The sequence below is a fragment of the Ischnura elegans genome, chromosome X, assembly GCF_921293095.1.
Source record: "Ischnura elegans chromosome X, ioIscEleg1.1, whole genome shotgun sequence".
Taxonomy (NCBI): Eukaryota; Metazoa; Arthropoda; class Insecta; order Odonata; family Coenagrionidae; genus Ischnura; species Ischnura elegans.
The window spans coordinates 87,782,536-87,803,211 of NC_060259.1; the positions used below are offsets into that span (position 1 = coordinate 87,782,536).

General features: G+C 39.0%; 1 protein-coding gene across 5 annotated transcripts in view; it reads left to right on the top strand.

Annotated features, from left to right (window-relative positions):
* Window positions 1-20,676, top strand: part of LOC124171009 (lysine-specific demethylase 5A) — a 131,377-nt gene that overhangs the window by 104,001 nt on the left and 6,700 nt on the right. For 3 of the 5 annotated variants that reach the window (XM_046550134.1, XM_046550136.1, XM_046550138.1), the window contains exons 33-34: window positions 10,726-10,791; window positions 18,980-19,045. In XM_046550134.1, the coding sequence (XP_046406090.1) occupies window positions 10,726-10,791; window positions 18,980-19,039 (126 nt within the window). In that variant the 3' untranslated portion in view covers window positions 19,040-19,045. The remainder of the gene's footprint in view (window positions 1-10,725; window positions 10,792-18,979; window positions 19,046-20,676) is intronic. The other 2 variants (XM_046550135.1, XM_046550137.1) reach the window with 1 other exon arrangement.

Genomic DNA, 20,676 nt, shown 5'->3' on the forward strand with positions numbered 1-20,676 from the left:
CAGTGGTTTCATTTGATAGGACTGTAAAATTTGCAAAAATCTTATTTTATCTTGTCCGTCCTTAAAAAGGTTACAGTTGAAGTCTCCTGCCAATATAACATTTGGTCTTGACAATTGACTTGTCAAGGTGTACAACAGATTATCTAAAATTTCTTGGAAACTATTAAAGCTACTAACAGGGGATCTGTATACAGATAATACAATAAAATCATTACTTGCTACAGTGTACCTCACTGCTGCACATTCAAATATAAGTTCAGCATTTAGATTATGCACCAAATGCGACATATTAGAAAAAACTATTGTACTTTTTACAAAAATAACCACACCTCCATTACGATGATCTTTCCGACAATAAAAGTCACCAATCACATAGCCTGGTATTGATATAATTATATCTCTCATCCAATGTTCACTTAAACATATAAATTCTGGTTTCTCTGCCTCTGCTAGTGCTTCAAGCTCTGCTATTTTGTTACTCAGGCACTGAATGTTTAAAACCAGTAATTTAAACCCTGAGTGCGTCTTTTGCTGATTTGAGTCACAGAAAGCTAGTCAGGAAGACTTACCCTTAGGTTCGACTCTCATGTCAGTCGACTGTTGTCTTGGTCTTGTAAATTTGTTGATAATCACGCCAGAAGGCCAGTGAAGCGGATTAATCACCTGTTTAAAATCACTGTATTCAACGCCGAGTTTGAATGCACCATGTACACTTTTACCTTCTATTTTTTCACAAGAATCACACGTGACGTCAAACTTATTTTTTACATATTTTACCACTTCATCTTCAGTGGAATCGCTGGCCAAGCGGCCCACATATACGTACATTATCATTTTCGCAGCTCGGAGACCTGCACCGTTGTTTTCAGTCGCACCTTTTCCAATACCAAAGAAGTTTCGTTTCTTTCTTCTGTGTTGCACTCGGGTATAGCCGTCGTCGTCTGATTCTCTTCGTGATTGTTCATGGTTTAGGCGCACTATTCCGCAGCTGGTTTGATCAACATGGGTCGTTTTTTCCTTTTTTGCCGAAGGTTTTGAGTCAGAAACAGTGTTTGCTCCAAACTCAGCCTCTTTTCCATCTCTTTGACGATGTTTTGCCGGCTTAGCTACGTCATGTGAGGCCTCTGTTACGTGATTTGCCACTTCAGCAAAACTTATCTTTTTCACACGATTTTCATTCCCCGCGTGAAACTTAGGGTTATCCTTTAGATTGTTAATCTCTTCTTTTAATAATTCGATGTCGCACGCCATCTTGCTAAGTCGGTTTCCTTCAATAACGCGACATGAAAGACATTTCCAGAATAATCCGGAAATTTCCTCCAGAGCTCTCAAAGCAATTTCTTTCAGGCCCGTACACTTATAATGATAAAATTGCTTGCAATTTTCACAAGGAAGGGCTTTTTCACAATCCTTTAAATGGTTTTTACAAGCGTGACATTCAATGTTTACTTGACCGGCCGCCATGTTGAAATAATGATGAAGCGGCCGCCATGTTGAATATATCATGAAGCGATCGGCATGCGCTGGTCGTGTCTCTTCTCTCTCATGTCCCACATGTAGGCCAAATACAACGACAAATTAGTGAGCAATTCCATTGTGATAAGAGGGAGATTCCATTTTTCCCTCATCCACTCTTCCCAAAGTCTACAGTTCCGTAGCGAAACCCGATGTCCCCACTGGTGTTTCTGGGTGTAAGTCAATGCTCCAATTCATTTATTGAGAAAAGATATCAGATTACACTGTTTGGGTATAGTTACACATACCACTTGTCTGAGTTTTTGACTTAGGGGTATCTATTACCTTGGGACTCAGTGCCACGCACGGGAAGTAGGGGAGGATATTGGGATATTGGAGGGGGGAAGTTACGCTCCCACAGCGCAAATATTCTCTATTTTTCCTCACAAAGACCGCAAAACCCTAAGTAGTTCAATGAATGCTGGTTTGGTTAGTTAGAGAGTTTCATCCTCTTTGAAGTATTAATAAGAAATGCATTTTAAAAACTGGTGCGCATTTATTAAAGTCCTTTGTCATGCGGGAGAAATAAGGAATTCCTGCTCCTATCCATCCGTCTAAATATCGATCTTATTTTATCGTTTTTGTTGGACTTTGACTTTTGTTGCAGTGGGGTTCTAATAAGATGATCTCCATGTCGCTCTTAAATATATCCATTCTCAATCGCTCAAACAATCTAAGCTTAACGGCCACCCACCCACCCCACTTTTTTAACTACATCTTCTCTAATATAAAGATCAAAATCAAAATAAATAAAAATATTTCCAAATATTTTACCTGTTATTTTCTCATCTATCCGACATTTTTAAATGGTAAGCTAATTTATATGGAAGAATCAAATTGTTAAACATGATGCTTAAAAATATACATAGTTTGAGATATTTCTTGATTGAAGCTTTCGCGGCTCATGGTGATTAAAAAAGAGTGACTTACGGGTGTAAGCCGCGTGTTGTAATGGAGATTACCCCGACGTTTCGCGACCGACTGCTGGTGACTTCTTCAAGGGATTTTTTTTGCTGCCTTTTTTATTTGAGGTGGGAGGGGTGGGCGGAGGGTGTGAGGAGTGGGGACTGGAGGGGGAAGATAACGAAATGTTGCGGATGACTGGGTTCCAAGTACTGCTGATTATCAATCTGGTGTCTCTGTTATAGTTGTTCTTGTTCTTCTTTATTTCTATGGCTTCGCGGATGAGTCAGGCTTTAAAATGTTTTACCCTTGCGATGACTCTTGATCTTTTGAAGTCGATCGCATGTCCAGTGGCTTCGTACTCCGCTACGGCTGACTTTGAAGAGTAACCCAGTCGAATGGCCCGCTTGTGCTCGTCTATTCGAGTTCTGACCGTTCGTCCCATTTCCCCGATGTATTTCTTCTCGCACATTCCGCAAGGGATTTTGTATTCTCCTTCAATTTGAAGTGGCGTCCTATCCTTGGCATTTTCCAGGAGGTGTCTTACTTGGGCATGTGGTTTAAAAATGGCTTTAATGTCAAATTTCCGGAGGATGTTGCCGATCTTATCTGTTGTTCCTTTCACATAGGGGAGGAAGGCTATCTTTTGGCTAGTGATGTCTTCTATGTCTTGTGAATTGTTCCTGTTTTCCTTGTTGATAATCTTTTTAAAATTGCAGGATATAGCTCCATTGTCGTTACCATTAAGATGTAGGATGGATTTCAGCTTAATAGTTTCTGAAGATAGATTCTTCGGGTCACTCAGCTGGATTGAACGTTCAATTAGAGAGTGTTTAATTGAGCAGGGTGGTGATGAAAACTGGCATGGAGACACCGATTTGCTGATTCCGGTTATCTATACACGGCGTAGCCTAGGCTTCCGTTGTCATTCTTTTTCACCAAGACATCGAGAAAAGGCAGTTTTCCTGATTCTTCTATCTCAATAGTGAATTTGATATTGCTATTAAGGGTATTTAAATATTTAAAAAAATTCTTCTAACTTCTGTCGACCATGCGTCCAAATGATGAAACTGTCGTCTACGTACCATAGCCAAATTTTGGGTTTATGCGCTGCATTTTTGATTGCCACTGTTTCCAAGTGTTCCATATAAACATTTGCCACCGCTGGAGAGATGGGAGGTCCCATTGCTGCCCCTGAAACTTGTTTGTAAATATTGTTTCGCCAACGGAAGAATGTGATGTGCAGGCAAATTGATGTCAGAGAAGCGATGCTCTTGTCGAACATTTCTTCTATTAGTTTGATCGCCTCTTCTCCAGGTATATTCGTGAAGAGTGACGTGACGTCAAAGCTGACGAGAATGTCCTCCTGGTTCACCCGTATGTCCTTTATGATTTGTAGGAAATGCTGTGAGTTCTTTACGTATGATTGGGCTTCCTCTACTATAGGTTGTAGAATTTTTGCTAAATACTCTTCCATCTTCTTAATGTAGTCCTCTTTGTTTAATACTACCATCACATTCCCCTTATCCACTGGTAGGATGATCAAGTCCTCGTTCTCACGAAAGTTTTTAGGAGCCATCCTTTCTCTCTTGGTAACATTGGCCTTCTGATGTTGGGATGTGGCATTCCTCAAGATGCGGCATGTGTCCTGTTGTACAGTCTCTGCCTCGTCTGGGGGTAGATGGCCGATGGCACTTTCGACTCCGCAAATGATGTCTTCAACGGGAATTATCGTTGGGGTTAAGGCAAAATTTAGTCCTTTCTTTAAGATTGACTCAGAATCTACGTCCCGTGGAAATTTTGGCTGAGGCATGTAGCAGTTACAGCCAATTTCCCATGAGTTAGTGGTGTCAATAAAGTCCTGGTAAATTGGGTCTTTCCGATAGACCTGGTGCTTGATGAAAAGAATGAAATTTCTGCAGACTTGCTGGTGGGCAATGATTTTTGCTTATTTTGAAGCATATTATTCTATCTTGCCTTCAATAACTTCATTTCTCTTTAAGAAAATGAAAATGGCATCACCTTGACATGGCTATATGTAACTTGCAAAGTATGTTAAGTTTATTTTGGTAGGAATTAAAGGTTGAACTCTTAGTAAGCATTCATTTTCATGAATTATTTTCATCACTTACTAAAATCTACAGTGGAACCTCGATCTATCGTTCCTGCAATTATCGTTCACTGTTCCAGGTCCCAAATACATAAAGTTCCATGTAGACAATGTCATTTTTCCCTGCATTTATAGTTCCCAGAAGTATTGTTTTCCCATATTAATCATTTAAAGGTCACGGTCCTGACCTTTATTGGATTGAAATATTAGTAATGTGCACATAATTCTAAAAAGAATGAGACCTAACACGACGTATTTCTGGCATTACTAAAGCATTTTAAGCAAGGACAAAATATGACGGAGGCTAAGCATTCTGGCGAAACTCTATATACTCATAGTGGAGCTTTCAGCAGGTACAGTAGACTCTCGTTATTACGAAGTTTGCGGGACCGAAAAACGTGAGGTTCGTAATAACGAAGAACGTTTCTTTTAGGAATCATCGGAAGACACAGTATTTAATAAACACGATTAAATTACGCGGAAATATGTTTAAACAGGAAAATTCGTTTCAGTTTCTCGACAGAAGAATGCAGCACGACGCAATCGAGGTTTGATATCTTCCCGAATACAGTAAGTTCGAAATACGAACCCATATGGGTTACAAGACCTTGTTCCCAAGTTGATAAAGCTACAGTACGGCCGCCGAGAGTTGACCGATGACACACAGAATGGTCTAGGTCGGGGTAGTAGGCAAGGTTGCCAGCTAAGAAAGGGAAACGCCTATAAAGGGTTCCGCGAAGAAAGGATGCGGAAGGGACGCACAGTGGGCTAGAATCGAAAAAAAGCTCGCCAAAACCTCAAAAACGATTTTTTTGAGCTAGGAAGTTGAAACTTCGCATACATATTCTCAAATAAATTGTGCAAAACTTTCCAGATTATTTCTTTCCTGTGTTTTCACGTCAACAATATATGTGAGGTCAAAGTTGAACAAATTTAGCGAAAAACGACCAACCTCGATTTTTTCTGAAAATCGCCAACTTTATCGTCGTGCAGTGGTTTCATGAATAGTTTTATGGACAAAACTGTAATAAAATCTTAATTGACACTTCTTTTTCTTCCATTTGAAGGTTTTTTAAAGATTTTGTTTCATCAATAATCATAGATATATAACAAAATGGTGGAGCCTGTCTTCAGCGACGGATCGATGGCTCTTGCCTAGAAATAGAGTTTGTTTGTTTATAAAAGACCATTCATGAAACCAATTCCAAACTAATTCAGGATTTGGGCGAGTAATTGTGATATTCTTTTAAATGATTCATGCAGGAATTCAGCTATTAACAGGAATATTTGAAATTTTTGGAAACATTTCGGGCATATTGTTGATTTGACTAATATGTATCCCTTATAAATATCATAAGGCAACAAGCCACCTTGCTAAAAACATTTTGCTTGCCGCCTTGGCATATACACTGCAACAATAGATTTCTATCTGATGTAAAAATTCTTATACATCAAATGCCATTTCAAGTACACATATTTACGAGAGCAATGTACTATCGTTTTCAAAAGTATGTAGACACCCACGAGCTCCACTTAACTGATGTGGTAGGGCCAGTAAAAACTTGGAAGGTTGGTACATGAGGTAGCCTGCATCTCTCGCCAGTTCGCCAGCAATAGCCGACGAGGACGGACGCAGGGGCGATTGGGATAGTAAGACGGGAGTCAAACTACAGGCTCAAATGCCCTAGCGGATAGAATTCACTGAGGAAACTCACGTCCACGCTCATGTTGGGCCTTCAGAGTGTTTTCTTGCGAGCTCCGTGGCGAGGATTTCCTCTCTTCAGATTCATATTTGGACTCACCGTGAGCACGGAAGGTATATGTGACTCCGTAGCTGAGTAGGATTACTTAACACGAATTTGATGCACTGAAGTTATCGGGAGGTATTCGAATCTGAAGCAATTGTATTTTTTTTTAATTTTGTGAAAGGTCAATTGATAACATCAACATAATAGATATAGTTTACTCAATAAAAAATTAACACCGAATTTTTTAAGCAACTAATTTTTTTTAAATAATGACTCAATCTGCCTTAACACATTTATTTCTAAGCAAGTTTATTCAAAGAGTGGAAATAAGCAGGGGAAGTGGCAGAGGTTGTAATTTGTCCTTGCTACTGTCAAATTTCCATTGATAAAAATCTCTACTCATATTATGGACAATACTCAATAAATAGCCAGATACACTCGTTGTGTGAAATCAGAATGATAGCCGTAGATCATGATGTTTGAAACTCTATCGATAACACTGATCAACCAAAATATAATTTTTCCTGTTCTAGCCATGTTTTTGGCTGATCCTCTGGTATTTTTCGGGCTGATTCCGAAACTGGGCCCAGATGTTTTCTATCACGTTAAGTTTTTTTTAGGACAATCGGATTCAACGGGGATTTAAGGGAGTTAAAGTAAATAAATTGTGAGTTAAAATAATGTGAAAAATGGGTACTCACTCGTAATTTTCTCGCATATTTAGCTTCTGACGAATCCCTTTTCAGTGTCCACCACTAATGTGATAATATGTTGCTGAACTTTTCATGGTGCCGTTCGTGCATCAGTAAAATATTCTGGTGGAAACACCTATGGTGTTGATCACTAACGGCGCCAAGGTTTGTAGGAAAAAAGTCCAGGTGTGAGCCAATGAAGTGATTTGTTTTGAATACGTAGAGCAGCCCATTTTTTGTGCAATTTAATTACATTAACCACCAGATCGTGGTGATATTTAGCCATTCTCTTTCCTAGAAAACCTTCAAATGCATTTTTGAATGCCTTCCACGAGCTTTTTTTTGTTGAACTCCTGTTGTCAAAATCAGGGGTGCCGACTTACAAAAATATAGGGGGGGCCCAAACCGGGGACCTTGCCCCGGTAAATTTTATTAGTAGTGAATTTTAAGTTTTATAAACATTTTATAAGAGTCATATGATCAACATCAGAACCCTGATCACTCGAATCTCGATATCTGGACACTCGGGGGAAAATCGACAAGCCTGACACATTTTTTCCTCACATCTGTAACGAATTTTTGGGGGGGCTCGGGCCCCCTCAGGCCCCATAGAGTCGGCACCACTGGTCAAAATTCCGAATTCTTCAGCACTTCTTAAAAAAATCTGTGGCCCAATAAAAAATCCTTCTATTATCTGTTTTCCACTGATTTTTAGGACATTTGTTTCAAATAAGTAAAACCTGCACCATTTTTACACATATCTTGTACAACATTTTTAAAAAGCCCTATTTTAATACTTAGAGGTGGCAAAATAATATTTTTAGGATCGTAAAAAAGGTGAAAAGGACATTTTTGAATCCAGTGACGAGTGCTTACGTTATGGTCAATCTTTTTTCAAGTAATGATTTTTTCTGTCTCTGCTATCCCAATCGCAGAAGATGCAATAATATTTCGTGCAGTCAAACTGTATGCCCAGTAAAATGCAGCTACTTTTAATTTTCCACAAATTTTGGGTGAAATTTATTGTGGCATCCCACCCCCGACTCGCCCGGATACCACAATAGAACCGGGGGGAGACGTCGCACAAAAATAAAAAGAAATATACAAATCCGCGAAGATCCCTCCCGCATGGGACCTACGGGACAAAACTATGCCACTCACTTCTCGTAATTCACATAAATAAAAAAATATTCCCCTTCTTTGAAGATGATTGCGGGTGGGGGGTTCCCGATTCAAACTGATGGGTGACGTTCGGGCGCTGATGCACTCGTCCAACACGCATTTACGGAAGGAAAACGGACGGGGCGAAAGGAAGGGCGAGGGATATTTTCCTTGAGGTGACCCGTGAAGGAAATCAGAACAAAACACTCACTCAAACACTTTCAATTAAACAAAATATAATTCACACAAATAATGTTGCATATGACAAAAACAAAAGGAACCCTCTTATACGCTAATGAAATATGAATTGGTGAAAGCCACTTATGAAACATCAATGATAAATAAATAAATAAAAAACAACAACAATATAACTTGGTTTCGAGATGAAAATCAATATAGCAAATGATATGAACAAAATAAAGTTCGGTGGTGAACACGCAAATATGACACAATTTCAATGATTTCTTGACTGGGGAGGTAAATGATAGTCCATCCCGACGAATGTAAATTTGGGTGCGTACGTTAATTGTACTTGGTGATTAATTTCACTTTCACTAATGTAACGGGTGCGTTCCGTGACTGTTTGTCTTAACACGGCTTGGCAGGAGACACGAGGGGGCTTTTTGGGGGGGGTTAGCTGCAATCTTACTTTATCGTTGTCCGAGTTTGGACCAGGTTGGATCCAACAAACTCTCGTTCCATTTACTGCACTCCTTTCTCCCTTGTTGGAGGAAGCTGCATCCGGAACGGAGGTAATGCGTCCTCTTCAGCTGGTCCTTTGCTCCTTCGGACAGGGGGGGATTCTTCTTTCAGATCAATCTTTCTGAAATGATGTTTGGGCCCCTTGTCTCCTATGCTGTGCGTCGCACTCAGATTTTGGGCATAGGCTCCGCCCGACAGTCACTTGAGAATTCCTCTTCTCTTTTGCGCACCACCTTTTATTATCCCTCAACTTGGGGTGGGGGTATCGCACAATGAACAAAAAAGGGGAAGTAACACGCCATTCACTCAGGAAAAACCCGAGCTCCCCTCCTCCCACACACACACACTCACACAACCATACAAAAATCGGCGAAAACAACATTCATCCCCTCTTACTCATCCACGCCTTCCTCCACGGGCCATGGTCTGGGGGTGGGGTTTTGGGAAAGGTCGTGGAAAGAGCGGGTAAATTGGTAGGGAAGAAAATGCGCCGAGTAGAAATGCACTGTAATGGGGCCTGAACCATTACAATACGGAGGGTGCGGAAGAGTCTCTTGAGGCTCAGTACAGCAGTCATGCCAAGGCGAGAACTCCACCATCTCAAAAGGGTTAATTAGGTAAACAAACCCGATAAAATTGCTCAGTTTTAGAGAGTGTATCATCATTCTGTTGAGCAGTATGGAAAATTTAAGTAGAAAATAGTATACGAGGGAACAGACTCAAAAGGAAGAGCGATAATCCAATTGAAAAGAAACTTAAACAACCTAACCTGGATTTTATTCAGGGTTGTCGTAAAGAAAGATCTGATGCTTTCCCGGCAAATATAGTCAAAGAAGGCTATTTAGGCTTCCAGGGGGGGGTCTCTCTCCATTCTGCCAAATGGAGAGAGACCACCCGGCTGGAAGCCCAAATAGCCTTTTTTGAAGGGTTGTAGTACTTTCCAAACAACAAAACCGAAAAAAATTTGATCAAAATGTTGTTGACTATGTGATCAATAGTATGAAATCTTTATCCACTGTCGAAGATGTAAATTTCATCAAAATTTTTGGAAGTAATGTCAGCATAATCTATGCTTTACAAAAATGTGGAGATTAATTATAATTATTGAGGTATATCCTTCAATTCCAGGTCTTGACTCAAAATTCTAAATTATATCCTGATGTATCCTGAATATATTTAGGTGATTTCCGCTGTATAGCCACCCTAGTTTGCCACTGAAAATGTGTGAGTCATGGATGGCTAAAGGTATTTTGGGCTCGGCACCGAGACATTAAGATATGTAGCTGCTCATTTGGAAGGTATTGAGGATAATCCTTAAACAGAAGCTCAGCTATCACGTTGAATAGGGCATTGTTGGTGAAAGCCATTCCTAAAGGCATACAAGGAGAACACGTGAGGTTTGGCAATACTGCTCCGCGAGCAGATTCAAAAAGTTAACTCGACGAAGGTCTGAGAGCGATTGATGGAGGCCATGCCTGCCTTTTACTGACTGGCAGAGGGAAAGTCAAGAAACTTTCTCTCCCCTCACCCCTTCCACTTGCTTTAGCCACACCAGCCCACCCGCAAAAAAAATGAACAGAGAATAATTATCTTTGACTTCTACTTAAATTGCTGTTTGATTTGAAGGTTATATTTTTTTAAGGTCTCTTATTTTACATACAAATGTATTTTGTATCTTAAAAATTATTTGAAATACTATTATGTATTTCAAATACCAAAGTCAAATACCTTAAGTTATTTTGTATGTTGCATTTCAAATACCTTTGGAGCAGTATTTTGTATTTCAAATACTTCTCGGCCTGTATTTTTCCCAGCCCTCTATATTTGAGATGTTTCTGTTAACCTCAAGTAATATTTGAAACTTTTCCTAATGTTGTCGATGTTTCTATTCCAGGGGGAGGTCCCAAAAGAGGAAGTGGATGTAACGTGGATCTGCACTGTTCTGAATTACGGCATCAAAGTTAGTATTGTTTCCAAACATAATGATAAAATTGTAATAATAGTGAAAATTATAATTGTAGAATAGTTGCTGGTAGTATTTTACTGCTCCTTTTATCTGTGATAGCTGTTACTTTCAAGAAATTCAGTATGTGATTTATACTTGCTCAACATTTTCCCCCTCTGCTGGGAGTTGTCATGAGTAAAAATGTAAGAATGAAAACACAGCATGTATGGAAAGAAAAAGTTCTAAAACATTATGCTGCTGGCTAGAGGCACCAATTTGTTTTGTGAACTTCAATAGTATAGTCTTGGAAACATATTTCTAACTACCCAGGAGCTGAAAGTATTTAAGGCTCGAGTTCACGCCGAATTGGCCACACTGTTGAACCACGCTTCAACTAGGAGAGCAACTACACCTCTGGGAGGGCCTTTTCTTCCATGTGGACAAAGAGGAGTATGTGGCTCATTGAGGAAGGGAATTTGTCCAGCAAATTGATTTTTTTGTCTTGGCCTTCGAAGGAGCATGAATCCCTTTCGGAGTTGAATGATTAAATAATCTGTAGGCACCATTACCTCTTTGGAAGGCATTTTTGTGAGTATAGCTATGTAGGACATGTCATACTACAATTGAACAACCATTTTGTTGCAGCTATTACATGTTTTGCATTAAACACTTTGCAATGCACTTGCATAAGTAGTTTTATGGGTTGCAAGGTGCTGTTGTTCTCCAAGGAGGAGCATGGTTCAGCAGTGTTGCCAATTCGACATGAAGTCGAGGCAGAAAATTTTCGGCTCCTGGGTAGTAAGATATTTTTGTCCGCGACTGTACATAGTATGTATGCACAAAAATTAATTGGTTCCACAAAAATGTGTGTTTTAAGACTTTTTGGTACAAAGTTTTGATGAAATCCCAAGAAAAATTCTATGACTTTAGATTTTATTAGGGTGTTCATTGTAATTAGATATAGTAATTCAAAAATTTAGTTAAAATAACATAGCTTTTGCACTCCTGCAATCCATGTTATGCTGCAATTTTCGTACGTATTATCCTCCGTGGAGGATGCATCCTGATAATTTATCTCTCTCCTAAGTGTAGGCTTATAGCATTTGAAATGATTCAGGACTCTCGCTGACTGATATGGTATTTAATCGTTTTAAATTAGAGAAATCCTTGCTTAAATGGGCTGTCATCATAATGCCTTGTGTTACTTATGAGAATGTGGTTTTAATATTCTCATTGGTGAGATAGTCAGCAGTAAGGTCACAAAATGAAATTATAGTTCAACACCACTGTCATACCAGCTAATAATTCTACTCTTTTATTGTGCCGTATTATAAAAATTTGTGATCATTGATTTCTGGCTTCCTACCATTGGACCATTGCATAGTATCTTGTCCTGATTCCCAGGAAGGAGTTCAGCAGAGTTATTCCACTAATCATATGGCAAGACCATAAGTTGAAATTGACCATAACTACAGTCTCGGGACATGCCTAGGAGGCCGCCATAACATGGGCCATACAAAATAGCATTGCACGCCTAAGGAGTTATAAAAGGAATTTGCGAAGTGTCATCAATTATATAGGCATTGTTTAAAAAAATATACAAATATTGTACAGGAGAACATGCGGATTTAAAGGGCATTGGCCTTATGTATAAAAGAAAGACGATGGATTTCATCTGGAAAGGAGGGTAAGGGATACATGTTATCCATTCACATATGATGATTATATTTTCAATTGATATTTCCTCATGTCAAAAGAAGTTGTTATCTTGCGAGTAGAGATAGTGGATGGACTTAGCATTTGCTTACAGTTCAAGAGTTGAAATATTGGTGAAGTGAATGGAGGAACGGGCTTTTATTTGCTCTCCAAAATCAAGGAAAGAATGTTAATTTTATATTGAGGTTATAATTTTATACAGCTACCTAAACTTAAGCTTCTAATAATAAAATTGATGAATGAAACTTAAAGTTTCAATTTCATCTTAAGATTTTATGCATTAGCTGTATTTGCAAGGTTTTGGGGGCAATTGATTGTATTACTGGAAGACTATGTTCTTTTATTTCCATTAGTTTTACACTCATGAGTATAAAGGAAAAGAAATTTATTTTCCCATATAATTTCTGCCATTTCTAAAGCTTAAATTATTTATGCTGCATCCATTAATAGCTTTTTATGCTTATTTTCCTGTTAAAATATGCTAAATATTAAGCTTCGCGAAGATTGTAGCTCTATTATCAGGAATTACATTTAAAAAATGCTCTTTCGCAATTTGCATTTTCTGACTGACTATACCGTAAACACTGGTTATAATGGGGTTCAATAATAATAATTAATGGGGTTATAATGGGAGTGTCGCCAGGGGTTCGGCTCCGTTTTGCCGCGGCCTTCGGGGTCTCCGCACCAACCGCACCCCGCTCGGGGCCCCTGCTGGGTACATTGTCCCCAGCAGTACGCCCTTTCGCAGGGGGGGGCGCAGATCCTCCGGCAGCCTTAGCAGCCCTTTGCCTCTCCCTCTTCCGCAACCTCTTATTCCTCTTGGCGGAAATCTTGCTCTCTGTGAAGAGCCTCCTCATGACAGAGGCCACACTCCCTAATGTGGAAGCACCAGAGTCGGACTCCACTGTCATGGGAGTGTGAGGCGTCTCTTTAAGTGTTGACTCCGAGGAGTCTGATAATAAGCCCTCCTCCTCCCCTGAGGGGTTGGAAGTAGGGCCAGCTTTGGTGGGGATCCCCGAAGGGCCCCCTTTTGTCAGGGCGGTTGAGTTGCTCCCGTCTCGATCCCCACAGGGGCTCATCAACAGGGCCTCCTCCTCCTGCCCAGATAGAGACAGAGACCGCCTTGCGGCAGCCTCCGATGAGGTTTTAGATTTTGGTTTCATATCCATATAAATCCCACGAGTAGCTAGGGAATTAAAGGTCCACCCATACAGAGCCCCGCTTGTATGAGTAAGGCTAAATAAAACCGGAGGTCGCCTGGTTTCCGGAGTCGCCCCTGCTAGAGACTTCTCACCCTCCGCCCCACCTCACGTGGTCACCTTGGCGCAGGGGCCCACCGTAGTGAAGGGAGCAGTTTATCGACCAGCCAGGTCTAGATCCGTCATGTTCTGCGAAAACCAGGGGCACCTCGTGGAGGATGTGGCTCTACACCACGCATGACGGTCTTGGCAGGCAGCAAGTCCAAAGGCCCGCTAGCCTGCCCTAGGATCACTTATCTTTCGCCCCCGCTCTTACAGTATAGTTGTTGTTCTAATAATCATGGCAAAACTGTATAGCTTTTCGATAACTATTCAAGATTGTTAGAAGTGATGGAAGATGTGGAAAAGCCCAATTAAAGTTTTTATTACACTGCTTCAAAAAATATTTCAACTTTAATTTCGGTTTACATATGTTATTTATTCAGCATTCGAGATTTGTGAAATTTAGATTTTAAGTATATCCTGCCTCATCATAAGTTTACCATATTGGATGAATTTGAATATTTGTAAATTTTTCAATGGATAAATATTCAATTGAACCATTCAATTGAAAGGTGACAAATTTAAATTGATTTTTTTTCAATTGAAATACACTATAAATAGGGTGGTTTCCTATTATTTTTTTATTGCCTAAATCGAAAGATTATTACTCCTGGAGTACGTATTTCACGCTTTTAGATTTTTAAATGACGATATCTATTTTTCGCGATTAAATGAAAAGTGAAAAATTTCAAGCGCGCGAAAACGCGACGCGTACGTAGGAATGATGGGAAAAAGTCCGTGCGACGCATTTCTGGTGCCCCCTCCCGCCTTGTGAGGTGACCTTGATCGAGGCTCTGAGCGCTGATAGGACGGGTAGCTGAGTACCTTGCTGGCTGGTAGCGTTTGGCTTAAAAAAGGTTTATTAATACCTTATGAAACGAAGAAAACTTTCCGACCTAAGCCAGTTTTAATAGGTGATTATTAAGACATGTTTCCCTGAGCTCTGTGCCTCATGCATTTATTGGTAACCTCAGACGATGTATAACTCCTATCCTAGAAACTAGGTCCCTGTGACGTCACGTGGAGTGGAATCGCATGGGTGCCAATCTGGCCTTTTTCAAATGAGGATAAAATTTGACCCTTGCCATTCGTCTAAACCGGTATTTCAAAAACCAAATAATTTGTGTATTATCAATCAATGCCTTTCATTTTCTTATAACTCCTATCCTCTCGTGTAGAAACTAGGTCCCTGTGACGTCACGTGGAGTGGAATCGCATGGGTGCCAATCTGGCCTTTTTCAAATGAGGATACAATTTGACCCTTGCCATTCGTCTAAACCGGTATTTCAAAAACCAAATAATTTGTGTATTATCAATCAATGCCTTTCATTTTCTTATAACTCCTATCCTCTCGTGTAGAAACTAGGTCCCTGTGACGTCACGTGGAGTGGAATCGCATGGGTGCCAATCTGGCCTTTTTCAAATGAGGATAAAATTTGACCCTTGCCATTCGTCTAAACCGGTATTTCAAAAACCAAATAATTTGTGTATTATCAATCAATGCCTTTCATTTTCTTATAACTCCTATCCTCTCGTGTAGAAACTAGGTCCCTGTGACGTCACGTGGAGTGGAATCGCATGGGTGCCAATCTGGCCTTTTTCAAATGAGGATAAAATTTGACCCTTGCCATTGGTCTAAACCGGTATTTCAAAAACCAAATAATTTGTGTATTATCAATCAATGCCTTTCATTTTCTTTGATGAAGGAAACTACCCTATTAAAACCTGGAATAATACATGAAGACATAATTTGCTACAATTTGTCACGAGCTTAATAATACTTTCCTGGTGAAGGGATGCATGTGAGACTTGAGCATACAAGCAGTAACTAATTGAAACTGATGGTTCAGGAGCATGCATTCTTGCCTTTGGAGAAACTAACCGAAGCAAGTTGGTGGACCGTATGCTCTAGCCACAGCCTAGGTGAAGCATCCTAAGCCTCTACTTCGATTAGTTTTTGATATCTTGACGTGTCCAATATAGGTCACAGATATTCAGCAGTGGCTGTTCAAGGCTGATAAGGAAATAGATAATGTGGGATAAGGAAGATGCTGTATCAGTTCTGAGACAGAGAAATTCGAATAAGTTCAACAGATTCAAGCAGATTGGTGGAAGTTAGACATATTTTAATAAATAAAAGATTGTAGAACTTTTCCACAAGAATTCTTTTATTTATTTATTTAAACAGAGAAATTCACTAATACAGTGAGGAAAATGCTATTTTAGATGAATTAACCAAGTAAAGCATTTTTGAAGTTAAAAGTTTGGGTGATCAGTATTCTTATGAATTTTCTACTATAAATTTCCAAGATTTCCAGTCGAAATTTCCCCCCCTCACTTTATATCAATGGCATAGCATTTAGGAATTTTGAGAAAAATACAACATGGTAATCACCTCTAAAAATGTATGGACTTGAAAGTCAGTTTTTTTAATTAATCAAAGTGCACTCAACTTGTAAGCCTGATTATACTTAATATCTCCCTTCTATTAAAAGTCAGTGAATGGGATTAGTTTCTAAGAAATTGAGAGAGGAGTGTGCGAATAGTGTTCAAATGACAGTACAAATATTCTATTAGTCAAGAGCAAACTCCTCTTTGTGTTCTATGTCTGGGCCTGCTCTCTGGCTGTGGCGCTGTGCGCACAATTTGGACTGCTTGTGACATCATATGCTCAGCAGTCCAACAACACCTTATCCGGTAGTGTCCACAAATATCAACCGGGAAGAATGACACCTCGGTAGCTTAACTGGCTGATGCACTCGACCGGAAATCGGGGGATCCGGGTTCGAATCCCGGTCAAGGCGGATGATTTTGTCTCTGTGGGTCTTTCGCAAATATTCTTTTCTCAGTTTCTACACATTTTATATTCACTGTAACGTGGTCATCATTTGTTGCTTGATTGATATTGATTAGTATCCCTTAAGCTCAGGGTACTTGTCCTCCAGCTTCCATATGCCTCCTCCCTCCCATCAAAATTATAGGACTGACTTAAATGCAAGTGTGTCTAAAATTTGGTGCAGACTTCATCATCTGCTCCAAAAGGCATTTGGACAGCATAGTGTGAGCTATCTTTCTTCAAGCTCCTCCTGTACAGAAAACACAAATTGTGCATAAAGTACCATCAACTGATAGTAGTAAGCAGATGTAGGCATGTGTGTACCCAGCGAGGGGCAGGAGGAGGCAGTGCCCCCCTCACCCCACTCCCAGAAGCCAAAATCGCCAATGTCTTTAAGGAAAATAATATTTTTTCAAGTAAATATTTTTAAAAACTAATATAGAGCTGTTACAGTTTCCGTAAAATGTTGATTTCATTCACGTTTTCCATGCCTAAATCTTACCTACAACTTGAACAACCATGGCTTCCCCCCCCCCCCCCCCCCTATTTTTCATCCTGGGTACGCCCTTGGATGTAGGTTTGAGGATACCTTTGCACTGACCTTTATTCTCCAGTTTTTCTTTAACCTTTTTTCAAAGATTCCCTATGTTGCAGGTGAGGTTGACAAAAGAGAGGCAAAAAAAAAGAGTAAAAGAAAGGCAGTAGGCATGGATAATTCATGCAAAAAAATCAGAATCATCAACAGTCCAATGATAGAGGTTAGTATTTTTCGCTTTGCTCAAGTTTGTTCTTGATGTAATGGTGAAATTCGAAAGAAGCAGAATAATAATGAATGAATTTCTGCAAATATTACTCAGGGCTATGTGATTGTTGAGGTCTGACATATCTTAGCTCTCTCTCTTACTAATTATTGCTAGCTGAAATTATGAAATGTAGCTCTTTTTGTTGAGTCAGGTCAGATTTTATTGCCATCTAATTATTAAACTTTGTTTTGTCTCTTCACAAATTAGTCAGTATGACTACCTACATGTTCAATTGGTAATGATTAAAATGAATGGTAAAAAACACATGCATATATTTGCATGAAGTGATGGCCATCCTTAAGAAATCTTATTCGAACATGCATATTTATGATGAAATTAAGGATATCATTTAATTTTGCACACTTTATTAGTTTTATTTAACTACCAGAAAGAGTCCACTACCTTGTTAATTTGATGAATCCCGGCCCATTGTTAGACTTATCTCTTTACTCTGATCTCTGTGTTCTCCCTAGTTTTGAGTAAATACCTACTCCTGTCTTCATCCACCTTGTCTCTGTCAAACTGTGTATCAGTTTTGACCAAGGACTAGACCTATACCTACACACTGTGAACCTGTCCTAGAAACTTCCTTTTTTCATCATCCACCTCAATGAGCACATTTTTCCTTCAAACTGAATTCATTCTCTCATCAGCAATGTAAACTTCTCATTTTTTTCTGTAGTCAACCCCTTCAATGATCAGCAGCCATATTTGTTTCGACCAATGACAAATTCTTGACCCTTCAGCTGGAGAAAACATACATGGACAAGTTTACCGGTGACTGCGGGAAATTGATTTTTATGCATCATGAATGGAGGTGGTTTTGAAACACTTACTGCTTCTCGTGTTTTTCTAGCATTTGAAGTCCTAGGCCTATTGAGTTGGATGATCTTTTGCCGTCCTTTGCTCAAGTGTCCTGAGCTAGATGTCCTTCGCCAAAGTACTGCAGCTAAGATGTTTGCGGAGAGTAAATGTCCGAGAAGAGTAAAAATTTCTAGGGGGATACTGTAGAAATGACACAATATTTTATGATTATTTTAAAAGTTTGCTTACAAAATGCCTTAGGCTAGCTGGAACAGAATGACTATTAATTGTCATTGCTAGTTGGAATTTTACTTCAGCAGCAGACACTGAAAGTCGGATTTATTCATGGCAGAGTTCATTTATTCATAAATTTTCTTTAGTTTACAAATATGTATTTGCATATAATTAAATTATTAGTTAACTACAATCATTTTTAAAACCAGGTTTCATATCCTGTCTTCATTGAGTGTATGGGTTTAGTGGAAGAGCTAGGTGATCCTCCATTTATAATTTTTAATGGACCAAATTTTTATTAACTTTAATGGTAATTAATTTATTTTAGATTCTAATTATTTTATTTGGTGACTCAAATTTCCCAGCTCATACATTAATCAGTGATGCTACGGGGTAGCTCATTTTAATCAATTACAAAGTATTACGTAGATTGCAGTAAGTTATGTTCCTCTGGTTTTCAAGTTTTACTCATTATTTTTCTTAATCTTTTTTTATTTTTTTTGTTTCAGACACCTAGTGGTATTGAGGAAGACATTCAAATCATCAAAGAAATCATAAAGGACCAGTAATGGTTTGTATGTATATCTTTTTTCCACTTGCATAATGATAATATATTTATCGATTAACATAAAGGGTACCCTTAAATATCATCATGAAATGTGGCTATTGGTCTCTTACTCAGTGAAAAATTCATCTAGGAGTAAAAATATTTTTTCTTCCCTTATATGTTTTTGCTGAGTGCTGATTCACATCAAAAATTAGAATCAGTCACAAATCACCCAGATAGCATCCATAGTAATAGAGTTACCCATTTCTTTTGGTTTTCTTGTGAAAAACATGACAAGCAGCTTATTGTAAGCTAAAGGACTTATATAAGGCAAGGATAAAATTTTAGGGAAGAATAGGTAAGGAATGCAGTCAAATATCCTCAGATTAGCATAAATTGCTTCTGTTGGAGTGCCAAAGGTGGCTGAACAATTTACTAAGCATGCTACGCTGCTATAAGAGCTCTGCCCAACATGAATTTAATTCTACCCTGCCTGGCCTACCGGTGAAATTCAGCGAGTCTTTATAACTCAGGGAAAAGTTTCTGCTGTGTAAGTCATTTGGAACTGTCATTTATCTGCTTTGTACCACTGATTTGTGTGTGCTTTTGAACTACTGTGGAATTGAAACACGGTACACAGCAGTTCATGACGTCATAGCATCCTACCATGTCATCAACTCATTTGTAACATATTTTGAACTGCCTTGGATTTCCATTGGAAACTGCTATGGGACTCATTTGGATTTAAATTTGGAACTCGTTTGTACCACTCGTTCATCCGTTTTGAAACTGATTTGTACCAGTTGGACACCCATTTGGAACTCATTTGTACACCATGCCACCTGCTTTATAGCAGTTCAAGATGGCGTACTCAATTTTCTTGAAGTTTATTTTAGTCTGTTTCGGATATTTAGGCAAGATGAATATTACGAACTGAAGTGCGGCAGCGCCGCCATTTCGCAATAGCTCCATTGCTTTGAAAAGCATTAGTCATTAGCGATAGACCTTCAAGCTTGACAAGCTTAACACAAGCCTCATGTTTTCTTATTGCGGAGTGAGGGGTAACTCACTTTGGTGGTCAAGAAAGTCCTTATCGAGAGCTTATAATTCCGATCTTACGTGGTTGATGTGGATCATTCAGTGTCCATTTTTGAGTGAAATGCCTTCGTTTCTGGAAAATTTTTCTTGAAAACCGTCATGTTAAATATCTGATAATGCAATGGGAAATGCGAAAAAAGGCCTTTCCGGGTAATCGAACTTGTCAACCTCGACATAGAAATATATTTTCGAAGGAAGGATTCATGGCGAAAAAATTCAGCCCTAAAATACGGATCCAAATATGGTCATAAACCATTTCCTAGGGATCGCGAAGACAATACATCGGTATGTTTAACATAGAGTAAGTATATTATATACTTACTCTATGGTTTTATGTATATTAATCTATGCAAAATACTACTTTTCCGGTAATATCAAAGAACGAAAGCAATGAAAGAAAAGGTTGCAAAAATGCCGTAAAATTCGCAATATTTATAATTGCGAAGTATACTTTGAAAGTATAGACATTGAATTTTTACGATAATAATATACTTGGAAACGCAAAAAAACGCGAGCGCTATGAATTTGTTATTGAATACCTTTATTATACGCAACCAAAAT